Source organism: Phaethon aethereus (genome assembly GCF_964289735.1).
Source record: "Phaethon aethereus genome assembly, chromosome: 23".
In the NCBI taxonomy this organism is placed as follows: Eukaryota; Metazoa; Chordata; class Aves; order Phaethontiformes; family Phaethontidae; genus Phaethon; species Phaethon aethereus.
In genome coordinates, this window is record NC_138599.1 from 151,665 (window position 1) to 166,258 (window position 14,594).

The window sequence follows — 14,594 nt, forward strand, 5'->3', positions numbered from 1 at the left end:
GATGAAGAATCTGACAGTACAGCTGAACTTCGGTCAGAACTGCTCCGGGGCCTCCCGCGAGGTTTCCGTGGACTAGATTTAACTGGGAGGGAAGTAGAGAATGCAGAGCACACATTAAGTTTCTCCGAGCGTCGGATCAGCATTGCCCAGGTCACACAAGCATCTACTCTGTATAAGTCACACTGCCCATACAAGTTGTCAAGACATTTCAGTTAATCAACAAATAAAATACAAGTGTCATCAATACACGTAGAGAGAACCTTCACAACAGGCCTCTTCTCCCGTACAAAATATGATTTAGAAAGCTTCTTTGAACTGCAAGCTTGCCTTCTCGCAACAACTGTATGTGCAATGGCACAAAACCACTATCAACCGCACGTTAAGAGGGAACAATAATTCTTAAGGGTATGTGCCATCTTTCACACACATTAAAAGCTGTTTTGCTGGTGGGGTTTTTTTGGGTGTGTTTTTTTTTTTTTTTAGGTAGATCACAGCTAGTTGAAAAGGGGAAAAAAAAAAAATCCTTGTTCTCCAGTACCATCCATTTTCATTGCTAACGGATAGGTCAGTAAGGCAAGAATAATGTACAGGGAGAGGCTGATGCAAGGTAATTTACTGAAACAAAGAAAAAAATTTTAGTTTTGAAACACAATTAGCACTTGGCCTTGCATTTGGAATCATCAAGCAGATGTGCCAGACTTGATTACTCACCTCTACCAATGCTTTTCCACGCATACCCACCAAACCCAGCTATTCCAGTCCTGAGTCTTCACATAGCTCCGACAAAGTACTTCATTCTTCATTTGAAACACCCTATTAGCAAGGCTCTCCACAGCAGAATTTGCTGGCAAGGCCAAGCCGAGCAGATCATTGTGGTGAATGAGCAGAATGCTGTGGTGAGAGCATTTATTGACACAATCTAAATCAAAGCCGAACTCATTCACTTGCAGTCCCCGTCATAATTTCATCCTACATCTCGAGAGTTGAAAATGTAACAACTTCGCTACAGCTCATCCTCAAGTGTTCTACATTTGTTTTGTTTCAAAAAAAGTGAAGGTTCCAGTTACAGGCGATAATGAGTCTACTGAAAGACATTCAAATATTCAAACCCATACTAGATCCTTACTATTACACTAATTCCTTCTCCAGAACACAAACATCAGGTTTCAAATACCAGTTTCATCAGCGTAACTCTCTTACTCAAAGTTTTCCTGTTCCGTAACAGATCAGACATAAAGAGTCCAAAACTAACCGAGTTGAACCCAAAGGCTGGTGTGGCTTTTACGGTGGATGAGATTGGACGGAACAAACAGGAGACGCATGGCAAAACCGTCACAAAGGAGAATACAAAGTCAACATCCAACCCTGAGACTTGAACGTACCTGTGGGGGACCTGGTGGGACTTCGAACTTTGACTTCTTCATCTGAACCAAAACCTAAAAACTGTTCATCCTGCAATGAGAAAGTGGATTGGAATTTGAAGGCATGGATATCAACATTAAAATGAACTTAACTATGATCAAAGCATGAAAGGGTTCTAGAGGATTTTTCCTCCCCAAGTAACTTCTAGCAAACAACTGCTAAAAAAGAAATACAACTTTTATATATTCATATAAAGCAGCCGCAGTTTACAGTTACAGAGTGATCAAAAAGAGTTATGGAGAAACAAAAGGCAAGCGTATATGAGAACAAACCCTTAACGCATAAAATCCGCTGCTCACATCAACCCACAACAGTCTACTCTTATAAGCTGTTATTCCAACTACCCTAAAGACATACCCCAGCAAAGAAGTGTTTCTATATTTGTCTTTCTAGTACACATGTAGACTAACTTCCTCCCATCTCATTTAAAAGCCTCTCTGGATGAGCAGAAGCATCCGAGGTCTACAATTCTGCCTGAGCACCCTGGAGCTCACACAAGACCTCAGGGCTCACTCCGGTCCCTTTCTGACAGCTTCCCTGAGGGAGAGCTTGCCACCCGCTCCCGCAAGACCGAACGGCGACGCTTGCGGCCTCTGGGAAGGAAAACGCCCAATTTCAGGGCTGCTTTGGACCCTACAGCGATCGGCACGCCTTCAGATGAATCCCACTCCATCAGCTCCAATCCACAACAGCCTCCATGCCTGTCTAAGGAACGAGTTAAAAGTGGACTAAAGATGGGAAGACAGAGTCATCCCTAAGACGCAGGCATCGCTCATACACCCCAAGAGCGCAGCCTGCCATAGCACTGAATACCTAGAAACCCTGCAAACCAGTAAGATGGCAGAACCAGCTTTCTCTCAGCGGCAGCAAAGGCTGTTTCCTCTCCTACGGTTCACAGCCAAGTCACCAGCAAAAAAGCATTTCTTGCTAAGGGACCACTACCTTTACTAATTGTTACATTTCAAAAAATAAGGAAATTAGCAGCCACGTAGGTTACGTTGTGGAATGCCAAGGACACATCTCTTAAAAATTGACTCTCCTCTGCAGTAAAGGTGGTTTTTGTGTTGGTTTGGGTTGGCTTTGTTTTTTTTTAATTTCACTTCAGACCCTGTCTTTAGGAGGGAGGAGAACCTGCCTTCCATTGTAAAGCTTTTCCCCCGGCAGAGGCATGACGTTCAAGGCACCCTGTTCACATTAAGACATTTTTTTCAGGGAGCATGCAAAAATGTCAATCCTACTTGTCCGCCACCAAAATTTGTGACACATTTTTGGTTTTACGTTGTTCCAGCTTTCCTAGTTTCCGATTTCACCTCAAGTATTTATGTTCGCCTGTCTTAAGTTTCCGCTGAACTTGGAAAACGGAGCTGTTGCTCGCTGCTTTAAACTGCTGTGCAAGGTGGCCGCAGGCTAGAAAGCAACTATGCTGTTTCTATAACAATTTGAGTCTGCAAAGAGCTTTGAGAAGAACAAGCACTACAGGAACAGGATCCGGAAAGTAAAAAGGTGCAACACTGTGAATAGGGGAAGGTAAGCTGCGCAAAGAAACAACACCGTTTCCTGATGTAGCTTCGGCCTGACAAAAGACTTGGCCAAAACAGCGCCTTTTTTCCGCCTTGTGCTTTCTGCATGAAATTCTGCGTGAAATTTCTAATTCATCTACTTATAGGACAGACCACAAAGAAAGTCTCAGCTACTGAAAGCACAGTTTAGTTTTAGAGAAATTAAACCACACGCACCGAGAGCTGTACCTGTATCTACAGGAAAATCGTGACGTGATAAAAAGCAGCAAGGCTTAAGACAAAGTATTTCTCCTAACTTTCTGCTTGGTTTCTGTTTGGTAAGGCTCAGTATTAAACAACTTAAATAGAGTCAATATTCTGAACAGAAGGCCATTCAAGTTTTCAACATAAATAATGCTCTAGAGAGTCAAATAAAATACATACACACTTAGGCTGCAGTTCATAATCGCTCTAAGCAATTATCAGCGCACGTTGCTGGAGAAGGGGATAGTCCTGCCCCTCCTCACATCCCTGCTGCCTATCTGCTCTTTGCAGTTGCAGCAGTGATGCCAAGAAAACCGGAAAAAGCAATGATAAAGCAATGTCAAAGAAATACGATTAAGCCAAAACGCATCGTTTCTACCCGAGGAACCTTGCGTCATACTGAACACCGCCCCCCCCCCCCCCCCCCCCCCGCCGGGACCCTTCCGTGAAAGGGAAAAGCTACCACTTCTCAACTTTAATCCTGTTTCATTATTATAATCCTATAATTTCATAAAACCTGAGCAAGAAAGGCTGCAGAAGCGCCCGGCTCGCCGCTCGCCTGCGCGCAGCACTGCGGATCAATGGCCCCGTCACGCCTGCCTGCCACTCCCCGAGCACGTGGGCTCGCTGCAAGATGTAAACACTGCTGCACGGGCGCTGCGCTCGCAGGGACGTGGGGAAAATGGTCCCCGGCACCGACAAAGGGGGAGGCCGTTAACAGAGACCAATTCGGGCTGAAACGCTCTGAACACTGAGAATGCCAGCAGAAAAATAACAAGCTACCTAAGAACAGCCAGGTGTAGAAATGCAAAGGGAACAGCTGCTTCCTCCACGCGATTTCTCGCTCGCTAGCCTACCAAAAAATTGTGATCTGCAGCATTTTCAAACACACAATCATGGGCGTATAGCGTACGCCGGGTACAGAGAAAGGCTGAATAACGGCCTTTATAGAAGAAACCTATAGACTGCTTGGTGAAAAAAGGCGGCAACGATTTCATTCCATAAAACAATTCATTTCCAAGCCTCCCAGCTCTAATTAAACAGGTCCCCAGCGCTCCATTCGTTTGCTGCGCGGAAGCGGCTCTGAGCAAGGGGCAGCTCGCCGGCTGTGCCTCCAGAGCCACGACGCTGCTGCAGCCCGAGAAGCACACTGGACACAGAGCCCTCGCTAGGGCAATGTCAACGTGCTGCGCAAACGCAGAGGACTAGTCACATGTCCAACAAGACCATCTAAAACACTAAATATGCAACAAATTATTTTCAGGAAGAGTAACAGTCGCAAAGAGTTATTTACAAGATTGAATCAGAGAGCGTCCCTGCCCAGAAATGGGTGCGATTAATCCAAAATCAGCGTAATTTAACATCGTACTTTATGCTAAAATCTGTTGCTGGCGCTTGACTTACACGTGTATGAAACGCTCGCTGTTGGCCAACGATTGCAAACCTCTGCTAACAAAGGAAGAGATGCATCTAATGTCAAACACAGTCTCATGCAGTTGCAAATAAAATTAACCTCATATATAACAACAAGGTTGCCAAAGAGGCTGACCATGTGCCGTTAAACCTTAGGAACAGAGAACAAGTATGCATTTAAAGTTATGTCTTGACAGTTTGGGGTTCAAAGGTACCAGTGTCACATGACAGAAGTGTATTTTCTGCTGACTGCTCCTCTGCCCACTACAAAACACTGGGCCTGAAGACACACAAGAACCTATAACGTGGCTTTCTAATGCTCCAGCCACCCCTCCGCCTGCAGCGCTCTTTATGAAAATAAAGAGGTATTCGGCTTCTACTTCCCCCAAGAAGTTTGTTCAGATCTGCTTCCCTCCTGCCTGGCCCAGGCGAGCACTTCCATACAAGTGCGCAGTGAAGATGGTCGGAGAGATGAGGAAACAACGCATGATTTCGGCAGGAGGAATCCCCGTTCCTGCTATCCCAAAATGTCTATCCCCACCCCAGCTGTCACCAACCAACCCTGAAAGATACAGCTTCTCTACAAGTCTTTGGAGGCTGGGACCCTGAAGTGAGTAACAAAACACAACCATCTAACAGTCCTGACTTGCATCTGCCTCCAAGTTCACACGGCTACTCTGAATGTTTCCTTCGTTTTGTCATTCGGGGTCCGAAAACCATTATTATCGGGTTCCTAAAACCATTCTTATTGTATCTGTGGCTACGAAATCAGCACTTTCTGTATTTTTGACAATTGCCTGTCATAATCCACAACTGGAACCTGCATTATTTTTAAACCGAGTGCCGTTACCTTACTTTTCCAACGGGATACATCAATCCTGGCTTTGGCCCAATATCCTGGGAATTACAATTTTTTTCTCATTTCCTACCAAGCAGTCGCCAGAACTCTCTACAGTAAAAAGGTGCTCTCCACAAAACGATCGCTTTGGCTTCATTTACAACTACAAGTAGTATGGTCGATACATCGTTCGTGTTTGTTCGGTGACATTCACGGGTGTACCGGTGACCTCAAAACGGTTGTTCTCACTATCCGAGAAGCTTGTAGCTTGTCAGAGAAGATCGAGAAGGCCACTAAGTACCAGTACACGTTTGTCAGGCTAAACCACCCCGTTGGCCATAGGTCAAAAGGCAGTCCTGAGGCAAATTAAGCAGGAATAGCCTCCCGCCAGTTTTTCAGAAGTGGCTATAAAGCACGACAGATGGAGAGTGATTAAAAACCATAACGGTTTTGAACGTGACCTCATTTACCTGAGAAAGAGTAATGCAACACAAAAAAGGTCACTTGGGATTATAAATAAAAGGATGAGGGAAGGCTTGCCTCATGTGCAAGGCGCGAAGCCTAACCAAGCAGGCAAGGAACGACCTCGCCATCGGGAGCAGAACTTCCACGTACATCTCCCACTCAAACATTCCGCTGCCTCAACTGGCTTAAACCTCAAAAGTTGCGAGCAGACGAAGAGAGAAAGGCTTTTCCTGAGGTAACCCAGCTCCTACAAGGATAGAAAAGTTGCAAGCAAATCCCTACTACAACGTTCTCGAGCAAAATTACTTCTGAAAGAATTTCCAAGTGAAGATCTTGCAGATCTTGCAAGATCTCTTCAAATGAGAAACTATCCTGAAGGTAACGACCGATGTTCCGATCTCTGCCTGAGAAATACTAGCATAATTCGTACCACTGCGGACCCATAAAGTTTCAAGGGACTATCATCAAAGCTGTCAGAAGCACCAAACTAGCAATGCAGCTGTTCCCATCAGCTCTTGAAAACATCTATTTAATTTTACAACAGAATTATCTGTACAATGCTTTACTTCTTTTCCTGCTCACCATCTTGGTTTTGGCCCCAATTATACAGCACCTCATCTTCTTGGAAAGAGATAAGCTATTTTTAGAAGCTCATTCAGAAGCCTGCTTAGTAACTACGGCACAGTATCTAACAGACTCCTCTTCTTTCAGCAGGGTAAACATCCTCAGAGGTTGGCAGTAAGTAAGCCCGAGATAAACGCCAGGTGCACTCCGCGCCCGTGTCGGGAGCGGAGTCATCTGGGAGTTCAGGGAGATGCTTCCCAAGCGATTACTTGCGACGCGACGTCGCTAATAAGTAGCGGAGCGCTTGGGGGCTACTGTTACGTACTGACTTGGCTGAGGGTCCACTCGCCCTTTCACTCTTCAATTAGACGACAGCTCTGAGCAGGAGTGATGCACAGACTCTGCCGGGGCTTCGCCTCAAAACAGCACCGATCTACATGGCATGTCCTGAGAGCGCAGAGCAGCTCGTGGCTGGGTCACCTCCACACGACAACCCCCCCAACTAGAACAACGGGAAGACACACCCCTGCGACTGCGTTGCAGCTGTACCCTCGGCAATCAACCACGACAATGCAACTGTGATTAGGACTGCAGCTTCCAGAGTCCCTCGGACGACACCTAATTTTAGAATTAGAAAGAGCAAGTTGCTCTTTACGGGGCTCAAGCGCAGAGAAGCGCCCGTTCTGACAGTATTACCGAGCGCGCAGACGCGTCTCGCCAGCTCACTAGAAGGAAAATGAGAATACCCTGCGTTAGGAGGTAACAATACAGACAGTCTGACAGTCTCTCACTATCCGGCCAAACCGCGAGCAGCGGAACAGACAGACTAACTAACAGCAGCAGCCCACTAACAAAATTGGTCCCTGCTTTCCACAGAGTCCCGGTTCTGCCCTGGATGAGAGATGGTGACTTACATTTTCCACTCCGAACTAAGGGGGATGCTTTTTAGAGCACCTGAAACAGTCTCATTCAGGTCGCAACAAGCTTTCAATACTGCCTCCAAGGGAGAGGGTCAGCCAGACTGTTACCTAGAAAGATTTAGCTTGCACCGGTGAGAGAAAAGCGAGACCAAAGCCTTCTGAACCACATCTGAGAGACCACTGGCAACGCACCGCTTCTGGCAAGCGAAATCCCTCTCTCTCCTGGTTCCATAAGTGACATCGAGAAAGCAAGGCTTCAGACAGACCTGGACAACTGCGGAAAGTAAAGTATTCTAGAGCTTGTTGCTACATAAAGGTAGATATACCTAACAAAGCTGCCTGACGCACCAGAGCAGCGGGTTGCAAAACTTCAGATACTTAAATCTTCAGTAGTGGCAAACTCACGTTTCGCTCCTAAAGAAACGTATACCAGCCGGCAAAGCACAGAAGTGTTATTAAAGTCCAGCTATGCTTTGTAGCTTGGCTCAGGGGGGGAACAGCTCGCTCCTCCATGGGAATCTTGTGGTATTCCTTTATCTTAAGGTTCGAAAACTCACTTGCTGCCAGTGCACAAGACTGAACCATAATGAACTGCAATGCTCCCAGTAAAAAAGATGATCAGCAAACCCCCAGAGGTTTACTTTGCACGGCCACCTAGCTAAAAGGATTTAATTGCCAGAGAAGCATCGCATTTGAGTATGTTGCAAGAACCGGCATTCTTTGCCAAAGTCATCCCCCAAGATCGGAGGGGACGAGGATGCCTTCCAATAAGCACCAGCTAGAGTTTCCTCAGATAGTCTGTAGGACAGGTCAAGAAGAGGAGACGACCTCCGCTGGAGTGACAAACCTGTGCTGGTTTGCGACCTGAACCAGCAAAGCAAAGTCCCTCTGCCGGAAGGCCCCCTCCGAATGCAGGTTACCTGTCTTTCTGTTCACCGAAACCAAACACAACTGAAACCTGAACAAAATGCCTCCTTGTCGCAGTTTTACTTCACACAAGACGGTGCCTTTTCCCCACTTAATTCTCGCTGCTTAAAAGCACTACGGGCAGCGAGCTTTGGAGCCGCAGCTGGAAAACCTGCGGCAAGCGTGTCCCTCGCACACGTGGGACGCGAAAAGCACCTGCGCACACCGTTACCCACCCGCTCGTGGAAGCCATCGGCAGCGTTTCACACGCACTCGACAGGTCAGGAGGATGCAGCCTCAGCAGGGAGGCGCTCGAAAGCCAGTTACGAGAGGCTGAGAAGCAAACTACTGACTCAAAGAGTTACCCAGTCTCTTCCCTCATTTCCTCCAATTGCGGTACAGTAAAATCCGTAGTTCAGTGCTTTGATGACAAGACAGAAGGAGGCAGTGAAACACACTGCTGCAAGAGTCTGTCCCGCAGGTTTTCCAGTTGAAGGAAGCGCATTGTCGAAAAGCCCCCAGAGCAAACTGGTCAGCATGCATCGCTGCTGCTTCTGAAACCGTCTTACCTACCCGTCACCGTGTCAGTGAGACGAGTGACACCACCTTCCATCAATAACAGCCGCTCAGAGAGAACCCCAAATTCCTTTCCACCAAAAAGCTTCACCGAACCGCTCCTCTGAGGGTTTGGAGTACTGCGTAACGCTGAGCGAATCACGGAACCGGGAAACTCAGCAGGATGGTTAACACGTGTACTTTTATTTTCACACTTCTGACAAAGGAGGTCTCAACTCTTCCGAAAGGAGGGAAAGCACAAAGGAGTCCTCCATCTCTCGGGCCGCGATCTGCATCATCTTCAACACGCGTCTCTCTGTTTTACATCAAGGCGTACGAGCAGTTCTCTTCCTGTGCGCACGTGCAGTAATCATGTTACCAGCAACAGGCAGGACTCTACAGCTCTACTTCACGGATTAAACACCCAGGCGGTTTTACGGTGACCATTCAACACAACACAAGGAGAAGAAATTTTGAGGCAGACAGAATTTTAATGCCCGTGGAGGAGAGAATTATCTGTACTTCCAGCTCAGGCGTGACCGCGGTGGCAGTATGGAAGCCACTCCTTCTTCCCAGCACATGTATCTAGTACCACTTCAAAACAAGCCAGCCATCGGTGAATGTCTCAGACTCTAACATCTACCTCGTAAAAAATTACGATCCATGTATAATTAGAGCAGCGCTGCTAGAGACACCATCATCGCTTCTACGTTCCATTTCAAACCTCAAGTTTCTGCAACTTTCAAGCTGATGCAGATTTATGGAGTAAACTGTCAGCATGTACCCAACACGCTCTCAACTTTTATGTCCCAAAGCTTCAATTAAACTTCAGGGACGGGGAGGGAGCTCTGAACTGACAGGCGCAGCAGATATTTAACAACTACGCGCAAGCTGCTTTTATTCCAAATATCGACGTAACGAATCAAGAAAACACAACCAAATTTCCCTTATTACTAAAGCGCCATTCACACCAAGCAGAAAGGATAACACGCAGTACAAATGCCACCGTTTTCATCCAGTTATAGCTTTACTGTGCAAAAAGCACCCCCCCACACTCTTGCGGTGACAAAATCAAGTATCATAATGCTGCTCCCTTAAAGCGAGCTGGTTTCAAAATAACTCAGCGAAACACTGAGCTGAAGCAGAAGTTGAGGATTTGTACAAAGTCACCAAAACCCCAAGGAGTACACGGTGCCTTCCAGATTTCAGGCACCTTGCAAATGAGAAATAAATTCTGCTACGTCCCCAAAACGGGCGAGGAAACAAGGGAAAGACGAGGCCTAATAATTGCTCTGGACTTTTTTGTAACACCAAATTTTGATGGTAATGCACAATTTCAACAGGTACTTACGCAAGTGAAGACCAGAACGCAGCATGCCACCGAGAGGTCAAAAAAGCACGCAAGCAGAGCAGAAGTCACACATACAGACATAACAGTTTCTTCCCCTGATCGCCACAGGCTCCTGAACTCAGAGTGACAGCTCCAAGTTTATGCCCAATACAGAATGCCAACTCAGCTGAAGATTCTAACTGGCTTGGTTCAGGCTTGCACCCCCAACCTTGCAGAGGAGACCGGTGTGAGCGCTGGGCAGGTATTCAATGGACATGGTGAGCCCTAGTAAGCAGGAGTCTTCTGGGAGCCCCCTTTTAGAAGAAGAACATCTCCAGCCAAAGCAGGGTAGCACACGGGCACCAGAACTTCACCCTTTCAGCATCAACACTCAGCCACCCTCTCCTCTACAGACACCACGAGTGGCACCCACACGCTGGTTTCCTACATGTGCTAGAGCTCCTCTCACAGAAACCAACTCAGTGAGACAACTATATCTGAATACGTGAGAGTATCCGCTCTCCCAACTATGCCTGAGAAAAGCACCCTAGGTCTACTCCTTCCCTGCTCACGAGTGGTCAGGTGAATCTCAACCTACAGACACCAAGCCATAAAGAACTTTTGTCATGACTTTCCACTGTCTGTGAAGTTATTAGGCAGAAATTGTTAGTAGCTAAATAGAAAAGTGATGTACGAAGTAAAATCCTTAAGGTCCAGAAGATCCTGTCTTCATCAGCTGCTAGCTCCAAGAACGTATTCAAGCTATTTTATTTTAAAGCAGAGATGCCCTGAAGGCCAAACTCACAAAGATATTTTAAAGATGTTTTAGAGGTTTTTTTGAGACGTAAAATATACTTTAGGGCAACTGCAAGTAAAAAAAAAAACAAACCCAAAACAACCCAGTGTCATCTTTGGGGGAAAAAAGGGAAAAAAAGAAAAGAAACAAAGCTCCTTCACCTCCTTCTCTCGCCCAAAAAAACCCCTCCAAAGTTTTTAACTCTGTGGTCAGGTTGGTTAGACAGATTTCAGTCATTTCTGCCACTGAACTAGCCCTCATGAGATACTAACTTCTTTCAAGTAGACCCGGTAAATTCCACTGAATGTGGCCTATTGCAAACAGAAAAATGGACACCAAACCACAGCCTTGAAGACAGCGGTATTAAATAAGAGGGATGCTGGTGGGCAGTCTGAATTAAAACCCAAAGTGCTGTTGTACTGGCGAGGTTAAAAGTGCATCCGTGGTGTGCTCTGTGCGTGCCAACAGGACCCCCTTCCTCCCCGCACCGCAGCCTGCTGGAGCTGGAACTCTGTAGCCCAAGAATTACTCTAGCTCAGCCGTGAGTGACTAGCTCCACTTCACGGCACCCAACAGAAAACGCCAAAACCAAGCTGGGAAGACACAAGAAAACTGCTTTTTTATCTCTGTTTTAATGAACTCTGCTATCGCCAGCAGTGGAAAAGCAAAGCAACTGCTCTTTAAACGGGCAAAATATAGACAAAGATAAGCTCACCCACTCTGCAGCTGACAATCTGCCTGTAGAAGAAGAGACAGAACCGGCCTTTCAAAAAAAACAATAAAGCACTCCTGCTACAAAGGACCTGGGGAATTTTCTTGCCGGTGCAAGGACGCAGCTAACAAGTGATGCAAAACAAGAACCGGGGGAAAGGAACGCTGCAGCTTGTAGTAAGTAACACACCCCCATCATGTCCTCCCTGTTCTGTCAATAGGTGGGTTGTTGTCAGACTCTTGCTCTGGCTGCCTTAGAAAGGCTTAAAAAAATTAAAAATGAAGGCAGGAGGAAAAGCAACAAAAAACCTCAGAAACATAAAAATAAACAAAAAAGAGACAGCCAGCGCTCTGGCTGCCAGCGAACCCTGCTCGCACCGAGCCCCGCTGCCCCGGGGTCTGGCTGGGCGTCCAGGGCGGCGAAGGGGAGGAGGCCCAGTACGCGGGCAACACCCCCCCCTCCCCCCTCCGCCCCGAGAAGGACGCGTTACCCCGCAGGGCATCCTCCGCAACGGGGAGAAAACGCAGAACCGGCCCCGCGCCCCGGTTCGCCACCCCCCCTCCTCCCCCGGGGAGAAGAGCCGCCGCCGCCGCCGCCGCCGCCCCCCTCCCAGCCCCATCCTACCTCCCGGTGGCGAGAGGGAGCGGCGGGAGGAGGATAATGGAGGCGGCGGGGAGGAGAGCACACCGGCGGCAAGTCGCGTGCGCGGGGAGGGACCGCGAGGAGGCGGAGGGCGGCCGGCACCCCCCCCCGCCCCCGCCCGCCCGCCGCGGGGCCCGGCGGCGGCCCGGCGCGCCCTTTGTGCGGGGAGCGGGAGCGGCGGCGCGGGCCCCGCCGGCGCGGTAGGTGTGTCCGGGAGCGCGGGTAAAGGATGTGCGGGTAGGGGGTGTGCCGCCCGCCGGGGCGGAGCGGGGATGCTGCGGGCCGGGACCCGCGGGCCGCGCCGCGCCCTCCCTCCCCGCCACCGCCCCCCCCACCCCCCCGCCCCTCCTCACCTCTCCGCTGCCCGCCTCGGCGCCGCAGGCCGCGCGGAAGCGCCGCAGGTTGATGCCGATGGCGGCCGAGACCTGGAGCGCCGCGTCGAAGCCGGGTCCCACCCCGGCCGCGGGGCCCCCGGAGCCGCCGGAGCCCGGCGCTGCCCCGCCTCCCCCGCTTCCCGCCGCCCCGCCGGAGCACGGGCCGCCGCGCTCCCCCTCGCCCGCCGCCGCCGGCGCAGCCGCCGGCTCGGCGGCTCGCAGGCTCCGCACGGCCGGGACCCGCAGCCGGGACCCCCCCAGCCCCCGGCGGCCCCAGCCGCCGCTGCCGGGCCGGGCAGGGAAGCGCCACCGACCGCTGTGCGCCATCTTTACTGTGAGGCGACGAGCCAGAGAGCGGGGCCGGGCCGCGCCCCGCGCCCTGGATATCGCTTCGTCGGCCAGCAGAGGTCCTGCATAACACTGGGCGCTATGCAGGTTGCGGGGCCCCGCCATCCCGCCGCCCGGGTACCTGTGTAAACCATGCGCCACGGGTCCTGGCCTGGCATAACGCTGGGCGATATGCAGGGCCCCGGGCCCGAGCCCCCGCGCGGCCCGCCGCCCTGGATAGCGCAGCCTTGCGCCGCCGCGGTCCCTGATAACTCGGAGGGCCGTGCAGGCGCGGGGCACTTCGCGAGCGGGCCCCAGAACCTGGCTGCCGCAGAACCGGGCGGCAGGCAGCCCGCATAACCGCGACGGCAATGCCGAGGGAGCGCGCGAGCCGCCGGCGCCCACGACATAGGCCGCCCCGCCGGCCCCCTCCCTAGCGCCAGGCCCTATGCGGGGCGCCGCTCGGCGCGGCCCCGGGCCCGGCCTGGGGCGCGATGCCCGGGCAGGCGCCCCGCACACCCGGCGGCGCGGAGCCAGGGCGCGGGGCTGGCGGCGAGGCGGGAGGGTGGCGGCGCGGGCTTGGCGTCCCGGGGCCGCCGGATAGGGCCCTTCAGCACCGGGCAGGGCGCCCACCGCCCCTAGGGACGCCCCTGCTCCACCAGGCTCCCTCCGGCTACACCCCGCCTTCCCCCGGGCCGGTGCGGAGCTCAGGGCCTGCTCGGGAAACGGGGGCGGCCTGGCACACAGGCAAGCCCCTCTCCGGGGGTGGAGAACTGCCAGCCGGCAGCTGGGTGAAGGGGGAGCGGCGCCGAGGTGGTGTGAGGCGATGGGCTCAGCCTTTCCCCTCCACGTCCCCGTCCGCCTCCTCCCTGCTCCCCCTCGCCCCGCTTGCCTCGTGTGCCGGGTCAGTATCCCCCCCGGTGCCATCTCCACGATGCAGGTAACGGCGACGGCACTAGGCTGGCAGTTCCCTCTTGTCCTTGGTGTCACGCTGCAGGCTCGCCTCCGTCTTGTACAGCACAGCAAAAACGGGGTTAAAATCCAACAAGTTTCCATTGTATTCCCTGAGAAACACAACGCTGCAAACACACGAGTATTGGTTATAAAACCCCTCTGTTTGGGGGACAGAAAACGCCTGTTTTTCCTATAAAGCTCGTCAACTGAAGGGATAGAGTGACTGAGGAGGAGAGGAAGGCTGCGTGCCCCTTACAGAAGCAACCGAATGCTACCGGGGAGGACAGAAAAGGTTTTGCAGACGCCGCTTCTGGCCCTTTCACATTTGATGTGCTGCTGGGGTTCTGCTTTGGGAGCGGGGCCAGGGTGGCTTCTCACGAGGAGTCCCAGGGAGGAAAATTACAGCTACGTGGTTTCTGTCTCTCTAGGGAGCGTGAAAGGGACTGGGGCCTTTCTAAGCTGTCCCATGCTTTACTAGTCGAGTTTAACCCTCCAAACACAGCGGGTTTGACAGCCCCCGCGCCGGCGTGCCAGGGGCAGCATAGGGCCCGCTCCTGAGTGCCTACAAGCGTCGGCCCGCAGAGAACGGAACATGCGGGTGGGAACGAGTTGC

At 51.1% G+C, this 14,594-nt stretch overlaps 1 protein-coding gene across 1 annotated transcript in view; it reads right to left on the reverse strand.

Annotated features, from left to right (window-relative positions):
- The window catches only part of KMT2A (lysine methyltransferase 2A), a gene marked incomplete at its 3' end in the record, with an annotated part of 45,002 nt that extends 31,960 nt beyond the window's left edge, over window positions 1–13,042 (reverse strand). Inside the window, exons 1-3 of the mRNA XM_082009925.1 lie at window positions 12,680–13,042; window positions 1,383–1,452; window positions 6–82 (exon numbers count right to left, since the gene is read on the reverse strand). Coding sequence (XP_081866051.1) covers window positions 6–82; window positions 1,383–1,452; window positions 12,680–13,027 — 495 coding nt within the window. The 5' untranslated portion in view covers window positions 13,028–13,042. The remainder of the gene's footprint in view (window positions 1–5; window positions 83–1,382; window positions 1,453–12,679) is intronic.
- Window positions 13,043–14,594: the final 1,552 nt, after the last annotated feature.